At 43.1% G+C, this 23292-nt stretch overlaps 1 protein-coding gene across 1 annotated transcript in view; it reads right to left on the bottom strand.

The window, feature by feature from the left end:
- SMG1 (SMG1 nonsense mediated mRNA decay associated PI3K related kinase) overlaps positions 1-23292 on the bottom strand; it is a 152280-nt gene that overhangs the window by 96840 nt on the left and 32148 nt on the right. The window contains exons 10-25 of the mRNA XM_060260786.1: positions 23024-23197; positions 22100-22324; positions 21229-21330; positions 19302-19571; positions 18589-18719; positions 15511-15672; positions 13668-13786; positions 12656-12743; positions 12446-12547; positions 11657-11797; positions 9366-9565; positions 6894-7090; positions 5642-5806; positions 4866-5020; positions 4128-4273; positions 2979-3180 (exon numbers count right to left, since the gene is read on the bottom strand). Of these exons, the coding sequence (XP_060116769.1) occupies positions 2979-3180; positions 4128-4273; positions 4866-5020; positions 5642-5806; positions 6894-7090; positions 9366-9565; positions 11657-11797; positions 12446-12547; positions 12656-12743; positions 13668-13786; positions 15511-15672; positions 18589-18719; positions 19302-19571; positions 21229-21330; positions 22100-22324; positions 23024-23197 (2579 nt within the window). The remainder of the gene's footprint in view (positions 1-2978; positions 3181-4127; positions 4274-4865; positions 5021-5641; positions 5807-6893; positions 7091-9365; positions 9566-11656; positions 11798-12445; positions 12548-12655; positions 12744-13667; positions 13787-15510; positions 15673-18588; positions 18720-19301; positions 19572-21228; positions 21331-22099; positions 22325-23023; positions 23198-23292) is intronic.

Below are 23292 nucleotides of genomic sequence, written 5' to 3'. Positions count from 1 at the left end.
ATGGCATGATGAGTAATAGGTAAAGTCTTTTTCAGAGGGAAGGGTATGTCTCCAGATGTCTATTAAATCATGTTTAGAGAATATTCCAGCTAATTTGGAAGTTGTTTTTTTTTCTGAGTTTTCTCCAGCCTGTTTGATGTTTTGTCTGCCTTATAATCCACAATTAGGTTCAGGTCACTTCCCACTATTGTATCTCCAGTTCTGAAAGCTTCTAATTTATTTAATGTCTGTTCAATGAATTGCACTTGGTCTGAATTGGGAGCATACAAAGAAGCTAGTGTGACAGGACGATTATTGAAATGTCCTTTGACGAATATGAATCCACCTTGGGAGTCTGTTAGGACATCAGATTTCACAAATTTTAGTTTATGAGATAATAGGATGGACTTAGATGAACCTTTTGATTGAAATTGCATGGGAACTGGACAGGTTTTAAAAATTGGGAGCCTGGATGATTTCAAATGAGTTTCCTGCAGAAACAAGATGTCAGGATTAAGCTTACACACCTGGTTGTGGATTCTCCTGCGTATGACCATATTGTTCAAACCTCTGACGTTATACGAAATTATTTTTATATCAGGATGCATGTTGGTAGTTGTGTAGAGATGTTCACTAGATACGTCCAAAATGTATTAGTTAAAGAGAATAGTCTGGTTTGGGATTGTATAGATACTTAGAGGTAGAGTGCGAGTTTTGACAGCTGATTAAAATTAGAGATAAAGACAGTCAAAGGAGTTTTAGAATTTAGAAGGCTTTGAATGAGAGTAGATTAATGAATAAATGCAATTAAATTAATTAATAAAATATTTGCACAATTACAATCAATATCAGTTAAATAGTAATTAATTGTAAAAGGATAAGTAAGGCTCTCTATATTGAGTAAAATCAAGTTAATACTTTGCACACTGCACTTTACTATTTAATAAATTGTTATAAACTCTAATCAATTTTCAATGTTATCTATTTAATGCAATAAAATTTATTTAACAGTGAATTTCTGTCTTAAATGATAAACAACCAACCTTACAATAGAACAGTAAACTCTAAAAGACCTCGAAGGTAAAGTTATGCTATATAAACAGCAGGCTTTTATTAATTATTAATAGAGCACCAAAGGAATGCAGCCAATGCTCAATTTGCTAACACTAATATGGAAGCTTCAGTACAACAAATTAATAACGTAGAAAGGAAACTTAATCACACTATACCCCTGAAAACCCCCTCACCCCAGTAAAATTTCAGATTAAACATTTTATCATTCACTTTTATTAATCTTTAAGAACTATTCTATTAGTTTATGATCTGTACCTTATAGATTAGTATATGAATAGTAATATTAATAATAAAGAAACCCTAGTAAACAGAGCACTAGACCCAGTGGCTCTTGTTCTAAACAATAAGGGAACAAGAGAGCGGGGAAGTCAAAGTGTTAAAAAGCCCACGCTACCATAAATCAGGGTCTGTGACTGGAGGAAGGCAAACGTGAAACAGCAACTCTCACCCACACTCTAAAGTCTAGTAAATATGAGGAAGTATGCTATTAACTGATTTAAGCATATAGCTTTTTGAGGTTAAAATAGGAACACATTCTATTAACAAAACATTTTTGTTGTTACTGAGCAGTTTAAGTCAGGCGGTCTGAGGAAGGTGGAGTCACTACGTTGCTTTCTGGAGAAGGGGAGGCAACATGATCAAACTTCCTTTTATGTCCTTTCTTTTCGCGGTCTGGAGGAGGCGGCAGTCAGGGATTGTAGAAGCAGAAGCCCAGAGATGGGATCTGAAGCCCACAGTATAGAGCCATTCCTCCACACTTGAATCTTGGCTGGGGCTGCCCACTTGTATCTAACATTTGCTTCCTGAAGTCGTTTTGTTATCGGTTTCAGTTCCCTGTGTTTTGAAATAGCTTCTTGGGGGAGATCTGGGAAGATTTCAATCTCCAGATCTTGAAATGCAAAGAGACCACGAGAGCATGCCTCTGTCAATATTTTCCTCTTGGCATGTTGGTCTTGGAGAGTGATTACTATATCACGGGGATTTTTTCTTTTAGGGTTGTGCTTGGCTCCAAGTCTAAAAGCATTCAGAATTACAGGAGAGGCATTGTCTGTCAGATGCATTTCTTTGGAGAGCCATCGAGTAAGAAATACAATGAGATCTGAATTTTCTTCCATGCCATCCGAAAACCATGTAGTTTAAGGTTAAATTGTTTGGAATCAAATTCCATTCTTAAGAGCCTCTGCTTCATGTCAGTTTCCTCTGATCTTATTTGTTTAACAGCCTCTTTAAGCATCTGGCTCACTTCTAAGGCGTTTTCTGCTTTCAGATTAACATCTTGCAGGGATTGATTTATCGCGTCCATTTGAGTCCTTAGAGGCTGTTAGGGCTTTCATTGTGTTAAGTATTCTAGCCTCCATAGAGTTCATGGCAGCTAAGAGATCGGGTGCTGTCAGATCCTGTTCCATTTGGCGTGAGTCAGACTTTTCCGAAACCATTTTATGAGGTAAGTTTTTTTGTGAGGCCTGTCTAACCTGGGGATTTTCTGAATGAAAATAATCAGCCACTGACCTGTAAGATTTAACTTCTTTTGTCACTGATTTATCTTTGTTGTGTTCCATATATTTTTTCCAAAATTAATAGCGCTGAGAGCTTATAAGATGTAGATATAGGGGGAGAGGGAAGCAGAGCTCTGAATTATGCGTCCATCTTAGCTGGCGCCAAGCCACGCCCCCCAAGTGAAGAGTTTTTCCCCACCGGGTACGGTTGCAAGTTTCAATGTGGCAGGAAGAACTCTTCACAGCTGATCAGAAGTCTTGTTCTACTAACATGCCACTAGAGACCTACGAACTTTTCCAGAGCTTCAGAAGGACCACAGGGAAAACTCCCATAAATAAAGGACACCACTTTTCTGTTCTCTCATCCCAAGCAGAATGGACAAGCGAAACGATTCCTGTGCAGCAGCTGCTTAAGTGGACGATACTTACTTGATGTAGTTGAAATCTGCTTTTAAATTGACCGAGGCGCTGCTGGTGTTTTTCTTCAGGTCATGGACGGCATTCTGCCATTCTTGCACTGCGGACCAGTCAGCGATGGAAATGTAGCACTCGCAAGCTTTGTTGCCCAGGTAGTTGATCACTTCAGGGGAAGAGTCACTTGGCTTTGCCAGTACTGTTTTTCGCAAATCCCCTGTGAAATTAGACACATAAATATGAGTGTGTCCCCCCCACCCCAAAAAAGATTGTTGGGGACAGAAGCTCTGATATACACCCCTTTAGCTACAGACACAAGCTATGCATATAGCAGGGCTTTTGATTGGCTTTTCTGAACTGCCCCCCTGCACTATGAGAGCTTCTACTGAAAATCCAGGGAAGTTTTAAGTAGAAGCATCACACAAGCACCTAAATATACCCACCTAACTCCCCCAAATTGTTCCATTGTTTCAACACTGCACAGCCATATGCAGTCAGGGACAGCTGACTTCTTGAGCCTGGGGAGCTAATTCTCCTCGATCAAGTTGGCCAGGGACTAACTCACAGCCCTCTGCCATAGTGCCAATCGGCCCTCACCCAAGGTAAGCAAGGGCAAGCCCACCCGTCTCCCAGGGTAAACTAGGTGAAATGAAACAAAGGAGAGCTCCTGAAAGATGAGAAACTGGAGGAGAAAAGGACACCATTTCTTCCCTTGGGAGAGCTGCTCTCTCAGGGAATGAAAGGTACCTCCCTCTGCGTGGTGATGGTGCAGAGCCTTCGAGGGTGACCTCTACTCTCCCAAAAAGAAGGAGCAACGCCCGACTCCCCACATGCTGCTTTCAGCCAGTCAGCGCCAGTGGTCCCAAGCTTAGAACACAACTGACCTTCCAGTTCTCAAAAGGGACATGCACTTGCAAGGAAGCAGCATGTGATTCCCACCACTGTTCTTCAAATTGACTTGAAACATCCAAGGCATGGCACTGCTTCTTACTCTGCAAGTGCTTCTCATGGCAAGCAAAAGGGATACCTGCCTCAAGGAGAAGGGGTGCCACACGTCCTATGCTGCCACGCTGGCATGGGAAGTCTCTATTAGGGCCACTGACTAACGGAGCAGAGAGCTTTCCCGTATTTTGTTAATGCAAACCTACCCGTCGTAATCCTTACCGTTCAGAGAATGTTTGGGGCTGGCGTTATTACCGCTGTTTGAATTGGCCAACTTCAGAACAGATTTATCAAAACCTGTAACACAGCAGTCCACTCCAGTCATGGCACAGAGATGTTCCTGGTATTCGACAGCAGCTTTTTCAAATCTTAAAAAGAATTTAAGCACGACTAGTTAGCAATACTTCTGAAGGAGCTCTCTTGCTTATACCAACCTACCCCATCAAAAGTAAACATGATTCCCTAGCAAACTGATCATCATGCCATGGTCAACCAGAGGCTCACTGGCGCAGCCCTGTCTGATCCCACCGTCCTGCCCTCCTCTTTCCCAGGCTTCTCCCTCAGATACCAGGGGAAAGAGTTTCAAGAAACATGCAGTTCTCTTGGACACAGACTAACACCCCACCCTCATGACTCCTACATTTGTCTCTCCTCCCAACTGTGCAAAGCCACAGGATGGGAGAGATACAGTCAAGGAAGAAACCTCATCTTGGCCCTTCTGTTTCCTTTCCTCCCCTCTCCATTGGCCTTTTCATGATGGGAAAGGCAAAGAGGAAAGGGGGAAGGGTGGGGTTAAGGATACCAGGATGCTCTCTCATCTTTGCTTGCTTATGCCTTTTTGAACTTGTGTCCTGGTTTTGAAAACAGCAGAGCAGGGAAAGGCAGAGATCTTGTTCACCCCCCTCAGCTGTGACAAGCAGAGCTGAAGGCAGACTGCATGGGAAAGAAATCCGAACCTACCGCCCTTCTGCTTGCAGAGCTACGGAATTGATCCAGGCGAGGCTCCTGCCAACGATGGAAGACGACCACACAGCAATTCCTTGGATTGCTTCAGGGCAGTGGAGTTCACAGAGGGCTTCTACCACCATCATGATTGTCACTTCCAATTCGTTTCCCTAGAGGGTGCAAAAGCAAAACTGAGACATCAATTTAAAGTCAGGGAAGTACCAAAATGATCCTTAACTACCAAGATTTCTCTCTCTCACAAACACACTTTTTTTATTTTACTGACAATCTTGAACTGTCATACCAAAACAGCATTTAAGACCCGGGGGGGGGGGGGGGGAGAGAATAAGAGACAGAAGACAACATGGTAGTTCACAGTGGTGTACCTGTTCAGCTTTCACATATTTATACCCTGGTTTTCTTCTGAGTGGGAAACCACAACATTCTCCCCTCCTCCATTTTATACCAATAACCACCATGTAGGTAATTTAAACCAAGGAGAATGTGACTGGCTCAAGGTCACCCAGCAAGTCTCCTGGCCAGAGAGGAATTCCAATGTGGGTTTCCAGATCCCCATCCAACACTCTAACACCATGCTTAACGGGGATTAGCTTCAAATCAGGATGGAACCTCTTGTTTTTTGAAATCACTTGGCCATTACACTTTGAGTTATTCAGATGTGTGACATTAGTACAGTCGTTCATAATGGGGGACAGAAATGGCCAAGGCGTCTGCTATGAACACATTTCACTCCTAGTTCAACCAGTAATAAAATTCTGAAAGCACAATACCTGTGAAACATTATTGGTCTTCATTTCTGTCAGTAAATCAAAACCATGCCTGACAGTCACAGCTGGCTGCCCTGCCAACAATCCAACCCGCATGATGGAAAGTCGAATCCGTGTTAACCAATCCTGGCAAGTCTGACGGTTGGTGTAGAAAAATGTTCTGATAACCTTCATAATGGGAGAGAACAGGAAACATGTCTTTAGAGTTAAAAGTTCACTTCTCCTTGAGATAAGTCACTAAAACATAGCTATAATGCAGAACGATTTATATTACACATACAGAGTTCAAAATAATAATTCTGATATATCTTGTCTCATTTTACTTCCCCCCCCACAAGAGAAAACTCTCGAACACACCACAACATCCCAGCATGTCAACAACACAATGCAACAATGTCAATTAAACCTTTCAAAGGAATATAAAAATGAGCACCCTTAGAGAATGCAAAAACAAAGTATAAAATGGTATATAAGAACAGGGGAGCTACAAGTTGAAAACACCACATGAACCCACAATATGAGAAAAATTTAACAAATATACAAACAAAATATACCAATGACAATGTAATATACAAAGGAATAAAGTTAAAAATAATTGACAATATAAGATGCAAAAGGAATTAACCATGACAGACAGGTGGGCTGTCAGTCAAACTCCATTTAAAATGAATATCCAGATTATTTTCTTTGTTTCCCTGTTTATTCAGAACATTTGTCATTTTAATCTAAATTAAACCTTCTAACCTTGTAACTTATGCTTCAACAGGTCATATCTAGAGGTCGATTGGCGGTAGGGCAATAGCCAGTCTAAATATAATACCGAGTTTCCAACTAAGTAGAAAATGAACAATCAGCTGCTACTGGAGTTCAATTTAACTGCTAGAAGTCCAGGTTAGGTAAAACACCAACATCCCTTAATTGTATTCCAAGGACATCTTGGTAGGCTACCAAAGTGAAACAAAGGATGAGATTTTAAAAATAATTGAAAGCTACACCAATGTGACTCATACCACAGGGAAAACCATAACTACAATAGAACGAAGTGGGAGTCCAGTGGCACCTTTAAGAACAACCACCTTTTATTCAAAGTGTAAGCTTTCACGTGCATGCACTTTGTCTGAGGCTTAAGCTCACACTTCATATGAAAGTTTGTTGGTCTTAAAAGGTGCCACTGGACTCCCACTTTGTTCTGCTGCTTCAGACCAATATGGCTGCCCACCTGGACATAACTACAAGAGTTACAGCAGACACCTACCTTGGGTGGAGAGGTAAGTGCATTAGCGCATCCTTCATAAGCATTGTACATCAATTTCTCCAAGTTTTCCAAGTACTGTAGAAGCAAGACAAGCCTCAGCTGGTTGCTGCTGTGGCCTTCGTCATTGTCGGCTGTGGTCCACTGGCTGACGTCTTGGTCAGGGTTTAAAGTATGGGCCGCAAGACTTCTAATGATGCCTATCAACAAACATGGATGACATTTCAGAGAGAGAGTGGATCTGACCAACAGCTTCAGTCAAAATTCAACAACCCTCCGCAGTCTACACTATCGTGTTAAATGAAAATGAAACATTATATGAAAATGAAGCTCTGTACGGGGCTACCCTTGAGGCTGGCCCAAATGGTCCAGAATGCAGTGGGGTGGGTCCTTATGAGGACACCAACAAGAGCACATATTCAACCTGTGCTCTGCCAGCTGCACTGCCTCCCAGCTGAATACCATATCAAAGTTACGGTATTGATTTTCAAAGCTCTAAACCAGGGGTGGCCAAACTTGCTTAATGTAAGAGCCACATAAAATAAACATCAGATGTTTGAAAGCCGCAAGACATGAACATCAGATTTTTGAGAGCTGTAAGGAAGGCAAATAGATGGGGGAGGAGGGAGGTGGAAAGAAAGGAACTTTAAATGCATTCTCTGAGCTGCTGGCTGTCTTGGCTTGGGGAAGTGATTTAAAGAGAGAAATGCCTTCTTCAAACTGGCCAACGGGGCAGCAGGGGCTTCAAGAGCCAAACAATATGTGCGAAAAAGCCACATGTGGCTCCCAAGCTGCAGTTTGGCCACCCCTGCCCTAAACTGTTTGGGACCAACATATCTGAGAGACCACCTCTCCAGGTATGTCCCCCAAAGGGGGCTTGGCTCAGCTGATAACAACTTGCTGGTGATCCCTAGCCCAAAGGCCAATCCAGCTATCTGTGACCAGGGCCAGGGCCTTTTTAACCACAGCCCCAAACCGGTGGAACACTGTCCAATAAGACCCGGGCCCTTCAAGACCTGAAATAATTTCCCAGGGCCTGTAAGATGGAATTGTTCCACCAGGCACTTGGTCAACGATGAGTGACAACGTCCCACCTTGGGCCATCTCTTGAACTGTCCTTTACTGTGCCATCAGTGAGGAGTGAACACTGTGCCTGTTGTGACTGCTGATCTTCATCTGACTTATATATTAACTGTTACACTGATTTTAAATGTTGTGATCGACCCTGGGCCCAAGTGCGTAGGGAAGGGCAGGCTATAAATCTAATTTAAGAAATAAATAAATGCTTACGTCAACAATACTCAGTGGCTCTGCAGTCACATGTGACTTTTTGTCATGCCACTGGTGAGCCCCATTCCTGGATTTGGCACCTGCCCCATGCTTCAGTAAAAGCAGGCAAGGTGGTAGTCAGTTTGCAAGGGGCAAGAGGTTTCCACCTTGGAAACCTCCCTGAGGTGCAGGCCTCACACCAAGGATGCAAGTAAGTGTGTCTCTTCTGGCTGACAGTCATAGTGAATGTGGCTCACTGTGAGCCACGGAGTGACTACCACCAGCTTAAACCATTTCTATTCCCACCCCAAGATCCTCATAATGGATATACCTCAAACCACAGTGCAAACTCAAATTTACCACTCGCCCTAAAGAATTATAGTTAGAATTTCATTATGGCTCCTTATGATTAAGGATAATATAGCAGCCTATGAACAACTAAACGGGGGGTGGAAGGTGCACCTAGGTTGTTTTGATACGAAGATGCCGTCCAATTGTAAAGTACTGGAACAGAGTTAAATCATTAGAGGCAATTCAAACTGCAATTCTGAAATATGTTTAAAAACATAGATGGATGATATTGTTTTATCTTGGGAGTGTAATAAACTCAATGAGAGCCCCATGGCGCAGAGTTGTAAAGCTGCAGTACTGCAGTCTGAGCTCCCTGCTCACGACCCGAGTTCAATCCCGGCAGAAGCTGTGTTCAGGTAGCCAGCTCCAGGTTGACTCAGCCTTCCATCCTTGCTGGGGGGAAGTGTAGATGACTGGGGAAGGAAATGGCAAACCACCCCGTAAAAAGTCTGCCATGAAAACGCGAAAGCAACGTCACCCCAGAGTCGGAAACTACTGGTGCTTGCACAGGGGACTACCCTTACCTTTTTTTTAATAAACTCAATGGATACGATTCATCCACTGGTTTTTAGAAAGGTTTGGTTTATGTTTAAAGTAGCTGACTATCTGTGTTTCAATGATATGGGTTTGTAACCCTCATATCTGTAATATCAAGAATACTAACTAATTTAATTTTAAAGAAAAAAATATCAATAGATCCTTCAGTGTATTTTTGCCTTTTAACACTGTTTTCTGTAACATGACAGAAAACAGTATTACAGGTTCCATCCCCCACCCCCAGCCACGTATCTTTCTAAACACAGATAAACACACACACAAACAGATGCTTGCACACATAAACTTTGAAAAGGTTACCTTCAATTGTCTGGAATGTGTCCTGAGCCCTGCCAAGTGGGGTTCTCAGTTTTGAAAGAACAGTAAATTGCGCTGCTTCCCAGACAGCCCATTGCCAGAGAACAGCTTCTGTTTTCAATAAATTGCGCGGAATACTTGATTGTTCACGTTTATCCAGTCTTTGGCAACTGTAAAATAATCTTTCTAACCAGCTCTCTTTCCTGAAATGAAATTGGGTACCAAGACAAACAGTTAGTAATATCACTTATAGCTCAATAATATATTTCACTTGGGACCAAAGAAGAAAGTTTGCAGTATTTGGCACAAAGGGCAAATAAAGTGCTAAGTAATGGTAAGAAGACATTTATGGCCTTGCAAAGGCAATTACTACATTCTGTAACAGCGATGACTGGAGAAGTCAGGAAAACCAAATGGAAAGAAAACTTCAGCTCATAAGAATTACAAAGACTGTGTTAGCCAGAATCCATTGCATATCTGGGTATATCTGTATTTTTCTAAATACGTATATACATGTGCATATATGTGTTTAGAAAGATACAGATCTACTCAACTATTTCCATATTACAGATCTTGGTTTTCAAGAGGGATTTTCCATTAATCTCTTTTTTTATTTTTATTTATTTTTATTTCATTCGATTTATATCCCGCCGTACCCCACCGAAGTGGGCTCAGGGCGGCCCACAACATAAAAATTCTAACAATAAAATTAAGAATTAAAATACATTAATAATTTACACAATAAAATAAACGCAATTCATCAGTGTGCTATTCCACATTCTTCCTTTTGTACTGGAGACCCTTATGCTGCATAGAAACCCATTTTTTAAAACAAAGGGTGCCTTTTTGGCTGCAACCACAGGATAGATATTACCTAAACAATGACATGTAGAAACAATGTGCCACCAAAAAGCCACGGTCTCTCCTTTGACAATTTTGACACTGAAAATAGTTCCAGCAAATAGCCATGCTTGGTGTAGTGGGAGCCAGTTTGATGTAGTGGTTAAGTGCATGGGCTCTTATAATAATAATAATAATAATAATAATAATAATAATAATAATAATAATAATAATAATAATAATAATAATAATAATAATAATAATAATAATAATAATAATTATTTTATTCTTATATCCCGCCCTCCCCCGCCAAAGGCGGGCTCAGGGCGGCTCACAAGCATGGAAATCCATGGTTCAATAAAACAATATAATACAACAGCAATTTTAAATCAATAACATAATAAATAAGTTAGTTAAAATAGATAAAAGGTGCTACATTACTATGGGTCATAATATCCACAAGATGGCTGGATGGCTACACATCAATTTCATCAGTTTAGCCAGGTTCTGGGAGAACTTGGTTTGATTCCCCACTCCTCCACTTGCAGCTGCTGGAATGGCCTTGGGTCAGCCATAGCTCTCGTAGGAGTTGTCCTTGAAAGGACAGCTGCTGCAAGAGCTCTCTCAGTCTCACCCACCTCACAGGGTGTTTGTTGTGGGGGAAGAAGATAAAGGAGATTGTAAGCCAGTCTGAGGCTTTAATTCAGGAAGAAGGGCAAGGTATAAATCTGCAGTCGTTTTCTTCATGTTGCACTACAGTTGAAGAGCTAAATTAAGTTCCTTTGAGACAAAAGTTTATATCCCAAAAATCTTGTTGGACACAAGGGTGCTATCAGACTTAAATCATGACACTGACGTTTGTGACTACCACTCAGACTGGCAGAAAACTTCCTTTAAAAATCTGTCTATTTCTTGAAACCTTTGATATACAGTAATAGCCCCAAAATATTAAGTTTTCTTGTGGAGGAAGGATTACTGCAGTGACCCTTTGAAAGGTAAATTCATACAGAATTCACAACATTCAGGGAAATCTCCATCATTGGCAAGGCATTTAAGGGTCTTTGCAACAATTTAGCGTGGGAGAAAATTAAAACCTGCAGAGAACCATGCTGTCAGTGCAATAGCTCTTACCCAAAGCATCTGTTACATTTGCATCACAGATGACATATCATGTACTTCATCAATTTGTAAATTGCTTACTTACATTAAACTATTCGCAAGTCTCAGCAAGTCCATTTTTTCCATATGCCAGGGGTGGCCAACGGTAGCTCTCCAGATGTTTTTTGCCTACAACTCCCATCAGCCACAGTCAGCATGGCCAATGGCTGGGGCTGATGGGAGTTGTAGGCAAAAAACATCTGGAGAGCTACCATTGGCCACCCCTGCTATATGCTATTAGGGTTTTTTCCACAACTACGCCCCCTCCTTCCCCTGTTCATGAACAAAGCCCTTACCCTGTTCTGTGAGAGCTTCCATACAAGATGAAGCTAATGATATCAGAAAAGTCCTGCGGGTGGAACGTGTTGCTTGGAGCTTTGCTCATGTGACTCCGTATCGCCAAAGAGATTTCTTGTATTTCTGTGTGATGGTTGTTACTACAAAGCCAAAAATAACCACACAATTAGTTCCAGTCCTCAAATGACATTCTGAATGTAACCACTCCATGTATCTGTTTCAACATCCACCTGACCCTGCCTTGGTGTAGTGGTTAAGTGCATGGACTCTTATCTGGGAGAACCAGGCTTGATTTCCCACTCTTCCACATACATCTGCTGTGACCTTGAGTTAGCCACAAGTTCTCTCAAGGCTGTTCTGCTTAAAAGCAGTTCTAGGAGAGCTCTCTCAGCCTCACCTATCTCACAGGGTGTCTGTTGTGGGGAGGGAAAGGAGATTTGTAAGCTGCTCTGAGACTTCTTCGGCTAGTGAAGGGCGGGGTATAAATTCAATCTCTTCTTCTTCAACCCATCCTGTTCACACATTCTCCCTCTCTCCTACACATGCAGGGAATTATCTCTACTGCCTTCTCTTCCACTGGAAAACACCTGAAGACACCTCTACCTTGCCTATGGACAGCCAGTTTCACTGGCCTATTAATAGGAGCTCAATCACAAAATCTGATGTTATGTTTGAGTGATGTCTGAAAGTATTTTGCTACAGTATAGTAACAGAACCAGATACAACTCCCTGAAACCCCAAATCCCTACTTTCAAAATTTGTAAGGATAAAATGCTCAAACTACTTACCTTAATACCACGTCCAAAGGAATAGACTTTAACAGTTTTCCAAACGCTTGTCTTATACGAGCACTGCTGTGAAAAAGCTGGACGCGACACACGTCAACACATCTATGTGCCCCCAAAAAGTGGAAAAGGAAAAACAAAACACAAGTAAGAAACGTGCACAAACTTGAACATGATTTTTTGATGTGGAAACAGAAGGAATTACCAAAGTACCTCTGCAATAGGTCATCAGGCAGAGATGGTGACAAAACATGGAGGCTGCTACATGCCTGAAGACAAATATTTACATCTTCTAGAAGGGCTGTGCATTGGACAAAAGGAAAATCGCTGTTATTTCCCACTAGAACAGAACAGCCATTTAAAAAAAATCTTTCTAATTTCTAAAATTAAGAGACACTGAGGATCACAATCAAAGACTGCGCTCTGTTTCTTTAACTCCACCCTCTACCCATACATGCAAGCAGCACAATGTATAAACAGCATCGCCAGCTCAAGACCTCCTTACGACTGGTGCTTGAAGGGTAAGCCAACATTTAAAAGTTTATTTAGGGACGATTTATCAGTCACATTTTCACTCTGCTCTCCTCTCCAAGGAGCTCAGGCCACACAGGCATGCTTCTCCTCTTCTTCTTTTTATCACACAGGAGTGGCTGTAAGGAAAAGTCCAAGCAACAGCCCAGGATCATTTGAGTGGGAATTTGAACGCAGGTCTACCCAACCACTATTGAACACTGGCTCTCCTCTCCATTGCTAAAACCACCAAGACTATGCAAAGAACGGTTTGAAGACATGCAAGCAGCTCACACAGTGCAGCTGTAAGTTGAGCCTCCCCACCCCCCCACCCTGCCAAACAGGCACATCCTAAGCCATTTTCAAAATGCCCCTTGGTTCTCAGGGTAGTTTGCAATGGAACACAGGGGAAGGAGTGTTGGTTGAGACAAGAAGCCTGAAGCCCCTTTGGGCTCAGAGAACTCTTAATAACTCCTTTCGGTTTTGTATTCCATTTTCCTTCAGGTGAAACAGGCAGCACGGAAGCGCATAGCATTGCAGGATTACAATGGCTCTTACAGCAGCGCTAAGTTATCTCACTCTGCATCACAATTCTAATCAGGCAAAGGCATTTATTTGCCTTGAAGGATAACATTTCAAGTTCGGCCGAATGTGCAAACTAGGGACAAACTAAACCGGAAAGAATCTGGTTTACATGAAAGAAAAAGTCTCTTACTGTTTGCTAGAAGTCCTTTGCAGAACTTGTGAAAAGATGGGAGAGAGAACAATGGGGCATACGTCTCTGATTTTTTCATGAGGACGGCCACCTCCAAAGCCCACGTGATTAGCAGTTTCCTTGAAACATATTAACAGAACAGTTATTCTAAACCATAACCAAGTTACAGATTTATCCCCCTTCTATGAAGTTACTTTTAAGTTTACATATAAGGCATAAGATCTGACTGATAGGCAACCTTTTGGGGCCGAAGGGCCAAAAAAAGCCACATCCTCTCTTCATGAAGACGCTGGTGTGGCCAGCAAACAGAGGGAGTGGGGAGATTAGGGTTGCAGCTGCCCAGGCATGCCAGTGGCAAGCTAAGCCCTAGCAGCATCAATAGTGCAAAGGATAGGGTCCCCAGCTTTTTTTTGAGACTGCAGATTCATTTGGAATTCTGACACCGACAAAACAGATGACGTCAAATCGCTGCCATGAGAGGCAAAGCCGGCCACAATATGATTGCCTCCGCTTAACTTCAGTAACACAGTGTAGATTCTTGTGCTGTGGTGGCAGCTGCTGCCCAAGCAACATTTAGAAAAATCTGCACAGCCACTCAAATCGCTAACAGTTATTCAGAAGCCCCACCCACCTCCTAAAAAACACTCAGCAGGCACCAGAAAAGGTTTCAGAGAACCACAGAGTTGGAAGGGGAGATACAGGCCATCTAGTCCAACCCCCTGCTCAACGCAGGATCATTGTCGGCAGGCCCCATGGTGTCTACAGGCACCATGCTGGGGACCCCTGGCTTAGGGACGATACAGGCCATCTAGTCCAACCGCCTGCTCAACGCAGGATCAGTCGGCAGGCCCCATGGTGTCTACAGGCACCATACTGGGGACTCCTGGCAGGAACAATACAGGCCATCTAGTCCAACCCCCTGCTCAACGCAGGATCATTGTCAGCAGGCCCCATGGTGTCTACAGGCACCATGCTGGGGACCCCTAGCTTAGGGACTTGCTCCAGTCCTTTGGGTGAAGACCAGCCCCCCTCCCCCCGCCCATGCAAAGCAAAATGGCCTAAATCTGGCTTACGGCTTTACTGGGACTCATGAGTCAGTTCGCATAGTACAGTAAAGCAAACATCGCTAGATGAACCTAGCTATAATAATTTGCAAGCAACGCAGTTAAAGAGCACAACTCTATGGCCACTAACTGCGGAGTGGGTGTCAATGAACCCAACATGGCTTGCATCTGAGTATGTGCACTGAGAACCAATGTACAATTTCATTATGTTCTACATTCAACCATTGACTGTGAACAGCTCTGAAATGGTTACACATGGTTACGCCCAAAGGGTGATTAACACATGGAATTCAATGTCACAGGAGGCGGTGGCGGCTACAAGCATAGCCAGCTTCAAGAAGGGATTGGATAAGCATATGGAGCAGAGGTCCATCAGTGGCTATTAGCCACAGTGTATTGTTGGAACTCTCTGTCTGGGGCAGTGATGCTCTGTATTCTTGTTGCTTAGGGGGGCACAGTGGGGGGGCTTCTATCATCCTGGCCCCACTGGTGGACCTCCTGATGGCACCTGGTTTTTTTGGCCACTGTGTGAAACAGAGTGTTGGACTGGATGGGTCATTGGCCTGATCCAAGATGGCTTCTCTTATGTTCTTATGTTCACATACTCAAACCATTTCTTATAATAATAATGAACTATTTAGCAAAATTTATCCCATAAATCTGTCAAGTCCCCAGCTTTTCAGATCTATGCTGCTGGTTACACAGGTGCAAATCTTCATTTCAGAAGACACTACCACCACCACCACCACCCTTTGATAAGCAGAAAAGCATACATTTACCTGGTATCATGCATGAGGTTGTCCTTCTTAAGCAAAAGTCCCAGGAGGTTCAATACGATAGTAAAATGTTTCTTTGTCGCTGTAGTCACAGTGCTAATGACAGCCCCGTCAAACAAGGAAGGAGAAGAGGAGCTCAGGCTGCTAGATATGAAGTGTTCATGCCTGAAGAGCAACACAAAAATCAAATTTCAATCAATTTTATCTGGGGCATATATAAAACAGAAAAAACTTGAACTTCAGACACTTTGCAGGAAAAGCTATCATTGACAAATTGGTTTTGATTAATGCACAAGGGCTGTCACAGAGAGGATGGTGCCGAGTTGTTTTCTGTGGCCCCAGAAGGTCGGACCAGAACCAATGGGTTGAAATTAAAACAAAAGAGTTTCTGGCTAAACATTAGGAAGAATTTCCTGACAGATAGAGTGATTGCTCAGTGGAACAGGCTTCCTCGGGACTTTCCTTCCTTGGAGATGTTCAAACAGAGAACAGTTGGCCATCTGACAGCAATGCTGATTCTGTGAACTTACTGCTGCATCAGTGCTTAGTTCTCATGGCCCTTTCTTACATGTCCAGGGAAATGGTGACTGACACTATGGGATCGAGAAGCAATTTTTCTCCAGGCCAGTTTGGCCAGGGATCCTGGAGCGGGTTTTTTATTTTTGTCATCTTTTGGGCATGGAGCAGGGGTCACTGGGGGTATTAATTTTTTTGGGGGGGGGGGAAAGGGAGGGAGATATTTGTAAATTTCTTGTATTGTGCAGGGGTGTTGGACTAGATGACCCTGGAAGTCCCTTCCAACACTATTATTATAGTATGGGGGGGGGAAGGGAGAATAGGCATATTCTAGATGATGACGATGGTGTCTACATCCGCTATCGCACCGATGGCAGCCTGTTCAACCTGAGGCGACTAAAGGCCCACTCCAAGACAATGGAAAAACTCATCCGAGAGCTACTGTTTGCTGATGATGCTGCACTCGTCTCCCACTCGGTATCAGCTCTGCAGCATATGACGTCCTGCTTTGCAGAGGCTGCCAAGCTATTCGGCCTAGAAGTTAGTCTGAAGAAGACAGAAGTTCTCCACCAGCCTGCACCCCAGGAAGATTATCACCCTCCCTGCATCACTGTGGGTGAATCAATTCTGAAGACAATCCAGCAGTTCAGCTACCTGGGGTGCATCATCTCCTCAGATGCTAAGATCGACAAGGAGATTGACAACAGGCTGGCAAAGGCAAACCGTGCCTTTGGCCGACTGCACAAAAGAGTGTGGAGCAACAAGCATCTGAAAAAAGGCACAAAGATCAATGTTTACAAAGCGGTTGTGATGACAACCCTCATCTACGGCTCCGAATCGTGGGTTTTACTTGAGCGCTTTCATCAGCGCTGCCTTCGCATCATCCTCAACATCCACTGGAGTGACTTTGTGACCAACACTGAAGTTCTCAAGCGGGCGGAGGTTACCAGCATCGAGGCACTGCTGTTGAAGACGCAGCTGCGCTGGGCAGGGCATATTTCTAGGATGGAAAACCACCGCCTTCCCAAGATTGCCCTGTATGGCGAACTCTCCACCGGCCATCGAAATAGAGGGGCACCAAAGAAGAGGTACAAGGACTCCTTGAAGAAATCCCTTGGCACCTGTCGCATCAACCATCACCAGTGGTCTGACCTAGCCTCAGATCGCAAAGCATGGAGGCACACCATCCACCAGGCTGTTTCTTCTTTTGAGAACGCACGCATAGCTGGTCTTGAGGACAAAAGGAGATTGAGGAAGAATCGCACTGCTACAGCACCAACCCTAAATCAGACTTTTCCCTGCAGCCACTGTGGCCGGACCTGCCTGTCCCGCATTGGTCTCGTCGGCCACCAGCGAGCCTGCAGCAGACGTGGACTATTGCACCCTTCTTAAATCTTCGTTCGCGAAGCCAAGCCGAGAGAGAGCCCACCATGCACCTCTGCCTTCAGCTGAAGCTTGTAAGAAGTAAATCTCCCCTTTTTTCCTTGCACTCTCTTCTTTCCAACTCCACACCACCACCAGCCATCCTCTCCCCAAGTTCCCCAGTTTTTCTTCTTTATTCTGTATGTGATTCTGCTTCTTACGATTAGCCAACTTTGCTTCTAACAAGCATCCACAGCATCCTACCTGTTCAACGTCATCTCTTCTGGCTCCATACAACATCTAAGAGAGCTCCCCCCCACCGCAGCTCCCACACCCCTTCTCCTTTATTGGGCCCTCGTTCCTAGAAGGGGGAGCAGCTCAGCAGTGAAGTTTCTGCTTGGCATGCAGAAGATCTCCCGTTCAATTCCTGGCATCTCCAATTTAAAGGATTGGGTAGTAAGTGATGTTAAAAGACCTCTGCCTGAGACCCTGGAGAGCTGCAGCTAGTCAGAACAGACAGTACTGTCCTTGATAGACCAAGGGTCTGACTCAGTATAAGGCAGCTGCAAATGTCCACAGGTTTCTGTCTTATCTTCCTCCACTTTTCCCAGGTTTCAGAGTTTCAGTTTACTGCTCTCACTTTGGACAAACTACCTCTGGGTTCCATGCCCTTGAGCTTCATCTAGGCTCTCGTTCAGCCAGTCTCTCTTGCACAATGCAAAGGGTAGCAGTTGTCAATCTAGTGTTAGTTCCAGCCAACTTTCTCCCTTTCACCAAAAGGACTGCCTTGAACAGTCTGTACTTCCTAATTTATTCTACCCGTTCTTTGAATGTTTGAGAGCTTAACTGTTAGAGCTGACAGAAGCCGACACTTCCTCACAGCTCTTCCAAGGAAAACCAAGGGAGCATTAGGATATTAAAAATATCCTGCCATACAAGCTTTCATTCATCGAAAAGAGTTTTATTGGAAGAACTAATAAAAAGGGTAGTGGGTTGACAGCAGTGCCTATTGAGCGCAAAACACAAGCCCACTAAATTTTTACATGTCTGCCAACAGGGTCCCCCCCATGATAAGCACCAGTGGTTTAATCAAATAGTGATAAAATCATTCCTCAATGGATGTACATTAGCTTTGGATGAAGTACCAGTGGTTTAACCAAATGATGATAAAATCATCCCTCAGTGGAACGCATTCCTTCATACCTAGTGCAATGTGAATAAAGTGTGTAGAGCACAGCATACTGGACGGCAGGGAAGTGAACTGCAATGTCGCCATGCGCAATCATCAGGTTTTTGCTCAGTAATGCGAACACCGTTGGAGACAAAGCCCACATCTGCCAAGGCAATCACAAAGAACAAAACAGTCACAGCAATCAGGCTGCTATTGGCCCCAGTTGTCCCTTGGTTGCTAGGAAAACGGCAGATAGGGGGATAACAAACGCTGAGCCCAGAATTAACTGCCTAAGATTTTAGCAGCTACGAGAGGATTTCTTGTAAAGCATAATACCAGTGGCATACAATGGTTTTTATAATTTACAAACCCTGAAGGGAGCAACCTTCCCCTGTATGTGCTACTAGCTACAATAAAAATATCCACAAAAAAAGACATCACTTCCAATCACAAAAAAAACCCTTGTACACAGTAGGAAATGCCTATGCACACAGTGTTGCCATGAACAACAGACACACAGTGTTGCCATGTAAATTCCTCCCCACAAAAGCAGTCTGAAAGTGAAATCAGGGAACCTTCTCTTGCTCCCAGAATCAGAGAGTCTATTATTCAGTTCAGAATATAACAATAAAAGGCCTTCTCTTGTCAAGTAGAAATACAGTCACCCACCCTTGTTTATTGCTGCACAGTTGACCAATAGTAAACAAAACATTTCATTTTACAAATACAAGCCCATTGTACTTACGCCAATCAATGAATTTTTTGCATTTCCAATTGTGGTTAGGGCACTAAGGTCAAATATAACAACAAACTTTGCATTTGCCACATCAAATACATAGTTCTTGAAAGCATCGTGTTGAATTTCGGAACACGCTTCTGGAAGTTGTAAGCTGCAAAGGAGGCTGTTCAAGGCACACGCCATTTCTCCCAGGATCAGCTTGTAGGCTGTTTCCAGAACAGGAATGTTCTTTAGGCTCAATACTGCTTGATAGACAGCATGTGCTGCTGCAACAACCTGGGAAACAGAAACGTCCAACATGTCACTCAAGTACAGACTGCTTTGAAGTATCAGTGTCTGCAGGTAGTTTGGGGGGGGGGGCTACAACTGCATGCCACACATCTACTACAGTTAATATATCCCATATAAAATAAGCATTATTTAAACAAATGTCATCAGTACTATCTTTTCAAAGAAAAGTTGTTCTGTCAATATAAAGGATAACCTTCAAAATCATGAATTACCATGGCGGTAATCTTAAAACCCTAGCAGGGCTGTCAAACTCATTTGTTATGAGGGTCAGATCTGACATTAACAAAACCTTGTTGGGCCAGGTCATGTTAAGCCGGGTCATATGTGTGCCTATATAAGATTAGGTAGCAGAGATATATACTTTATAAAGGACAGACATACACTATTAAAATGTGGTTTTTTAAAAAAAAACCTTAAAATAAAGCTGCGCAATTGAGAAAGTCTGGCAAAGCAAGCTCTGCCTCCCCCCTTCCTCCCCAAGGGAGGAGCCTCAGCCAATTGAGAAAATAGAGGCTTTGCTCTGTAGCTGCTGTGCTATTGAGCAAACCTGGCAAGGCAAGCTGTGATGGAGAAGGAAGCAGATGACAGTGAATTGTTCAGGGACATGATATGAGTCCTCCGGGGGCCTGATTGGGCCCCCAGGCTGCATGTTTGACACCCCTGCCCTACAGTATATGTAATTGTCACTGGCCAAAAAGTGTATTTCATTCTTTTAAACAATGTTCTGAAGTTCCCCTTCTCTCATACCTCTCTCTGAGCATTCCTCAGACTTCAAAATTCAGCACTATTACCCAAGGATTTAGTCAAGCCCCCTAAAGGAATACACCCACTGTATTTATCTGCCTCTGTAACTATTCATTTATGAAGTCAAGTTGCACCTTTAAGACCAACCAAGTTTTATTTAGACGTAAGCTTTCGTGTGCTAAGCACACTTCATCAGACGATACCTGATTCCCTCGTCTGATGAAGTGTGCTTAGAGAGCACACGAAAGCTTACGTTCGCAATAAAACTTGGTTGGTCTTAAAGGTGCAACTTGACTCCTGCTTTGTTCAACTGCTTCAGACCAACATGGCTGCCTGTCTGGATCTATTCACTTATGGAAAGACTTGTTAAGTACATGAAAGAATTCTGGCAAGGTGGTTAGTAGCAGCATCCATAGGATGACTGGCAACTCATGAGCATCCCACTAAAGCTTCAACTTGCATTGCTCAATGCAGAAAGGAAGAATTAACTCCTCTAAACCAGAATCGTAGAAGCATTCATAGCATATGACAGGAGACAAATGGGTTTATTTACGCCTCAACCGTACTGTGGAATTGTTCTCAACTTAGAGTGGTAAGTAGTAGAGTGTAAGTGCTAATAGGCTGTACTTCAGGGATTATATTTACAAGTGTGCAGATGACAACACCCTGCAGGACAAAGTTGTGGAACTGCTTGCCTGTGCACCCTGCCACAAAAAAGTGCAACTGCAGTGGTCAATTCTATTTCCAAAAGATGAACCCTACTACAAAGAATTCTTCTGGGTTACCCTCAGGGATACATATTTATGGGCACAGGAGTGTGTCTGTTTTAACATGCTGAAATTTCCATGTCAATGAAGTGTTTTAACGGTGCATACAGATAAAAGAATTACAGCTTTACCTCTTTTTCCTTATGGTAGCGAAGCATAAGCAGTTTAGACTCTGGTATAAACAGCTTCTCTATAAACGATGATGGGAGTTTTGTATTTATTTGTTCCACAATCTAGACAAAATAAGCACTAGTCATATCTACAGTCCCTTGCAAAATCTCGATTTTTAAAAAAAGAAACTTAGCTTTTAAGACATACTATCGGACAACTGCCAAAACTAGCAAACATAAAGCAGTGGCGATGCAGCATTCCTGCTAAGCTTGCTGACTATTCAGAAAAAAGTCAGCCTACTGTTCATCCCAGAGATCATGGCTACAGGACAGTATAATTTGTCAGGGAGATCAGCATTACAATAGTTCTTAGTTTTAGTAGGGGAATTTGGTACAAGCTTCACCTACATTTTAGCAGTAAAACAAGTTTATATACAGATATATATATATATATATAGAGAGAGAGAGAGAGAGAGAGAGAGAGAGAGAGAGAGAGAGCGCCAACCATCATTTATGAAGCTTTATTCCTTTTTCCCCTACAAAAACCCCTTAATTTCTCCACTCCCACTCCTTTTAAAACATCTAGCCTGACGAGTCCTCTAGAACTCAAAAGTTTGCATATGGTTTTGTGCTCTGTGGCCTTAAAACAGTATTACATAGATTTTGCTTCTCCCAATTGGAACACCACAGCTACTTTCAATTTCTACGAAAGAGTTAGCTCACCCCACCCCATCTTCTCCCACGTCATAGGGAAACCACCCCAATGAGTCTACAATCTAAAAACGAAACTAGGTTTTACCAAAGCCCTCTCTTATTAACTGGTTTAGATCCTGGGGGGGAAGGGGAATGCTATTCATTCAGTAAACCCAGATATTATGAGGGTGGTATGTACCAGCATCAATAAGTTCAACACCGAGATGATATAATCAGTACCACAAGCCTGACAATTCTCCAGCTGATCCAGTCCATAGGTAATGACCATGTCACAATGAATGTTCATGCTGGGATCCAGACTGCCAAGCAAGACACCAACACACTCATTGGCAGCCGTCAAGACAGCTTCCGAAAAGAACACTTGGTTGGTGGCCGTCACGCACCTCATGACTCTGTACAGAACCTTGGGGAAAAGGAGGGGAAAATAAGTTCACAGCACTGGTTAACCGCCATTTTCCTCTGAGTTAGCGCTAAAACTGTACTGCTATTTAGAGCCATTCCCATCATCTCTTTGCTATGAAGAACGTACTGTACTGCAATGTTCCCTCTAAGCTTACTGTGAGCTAAAAAAGGTAAAGGTCATCCCCTGTGCAAGCACCAGTCGTTTCCAACTCTGGGGTGATGTCACATCATGACGTTTCCATGGCAAACCTTTTTTAAGGGGTAGTTTACTATTGCCTTCCCCAGTCATCTACACTTTCCCCCCAGCAAGCTAGCTCAGTTTTTTAGCCTCCGGCTCACATGTTTTTTTTTCTCAGCTCAGGAAAAATGGTTCCAAAGCAAACTAATTTATGCAGTAGCTCACAACTTTAGTGCCAATAGCTCACAAAGTAGATGTTTTTGCTCACAATTCTCCACAGCTTAAAGGGAACATTGCTATACTGCATAAAAACATAGCCACTACTTAACCAAACAAGGAGAGAAAGAAAAACCAAAAGGAAAGCATGAAGAACACATGTGTTACATTCCACTGATTTAAAAAGTAAGAGATCTAAAGCACAGGCTGAATGGTTAGATTCTCCACCACTCGATGTTTATATTCAGTCCCTATAACTCATAAACCTAACTAGCAAGTGGCATAAAGTGTACCAAGAAGTCTTACATCAGTTACGTAAGCTTCAGTAATTGGTGGCCCTCTGATGGGACTAAACCGTTCCCCGATACTTCTCACCACTGTACTGAAAACCCGAAGCAGTGCCGCCAGTTTGGGCAGCGAAACAGAAGGAGGTGGTATATCTTCATCAACAGATTCTCCAGATGCCACATGGCTGAGGTCCTACATCAAAACAAAAGAGAGTGTGAAGATCGAAGCACCATTTTAACATGAGTCTTCTGCACCAACATCAGCATGACAAGATTAAGCCTTTTTTT

This window comes from Heteronotia binoei, chromosome 20, assembly GCF_032191835.1.
Source record: "Heteronotia binoei isolate CCM8104 ecotype False Entrance Well chromosome 20, APGP_CSIRO_Hbin_v1, whole genome shotgun sequence".
In the NCBI taxonomy this organism is placed as follows: domain Eukaryota; kingdom Metazoa; phylum Chordata; class Lepidosauria; order Squamata; family Gekkonidae; genus Heteronotia; species Heteronotia binoei.
The sequence above is the reverse complement of the archived record's forward strand: the minus strand, read 5'-3'. Positions and strand labels throughout refer to the sequence as shown.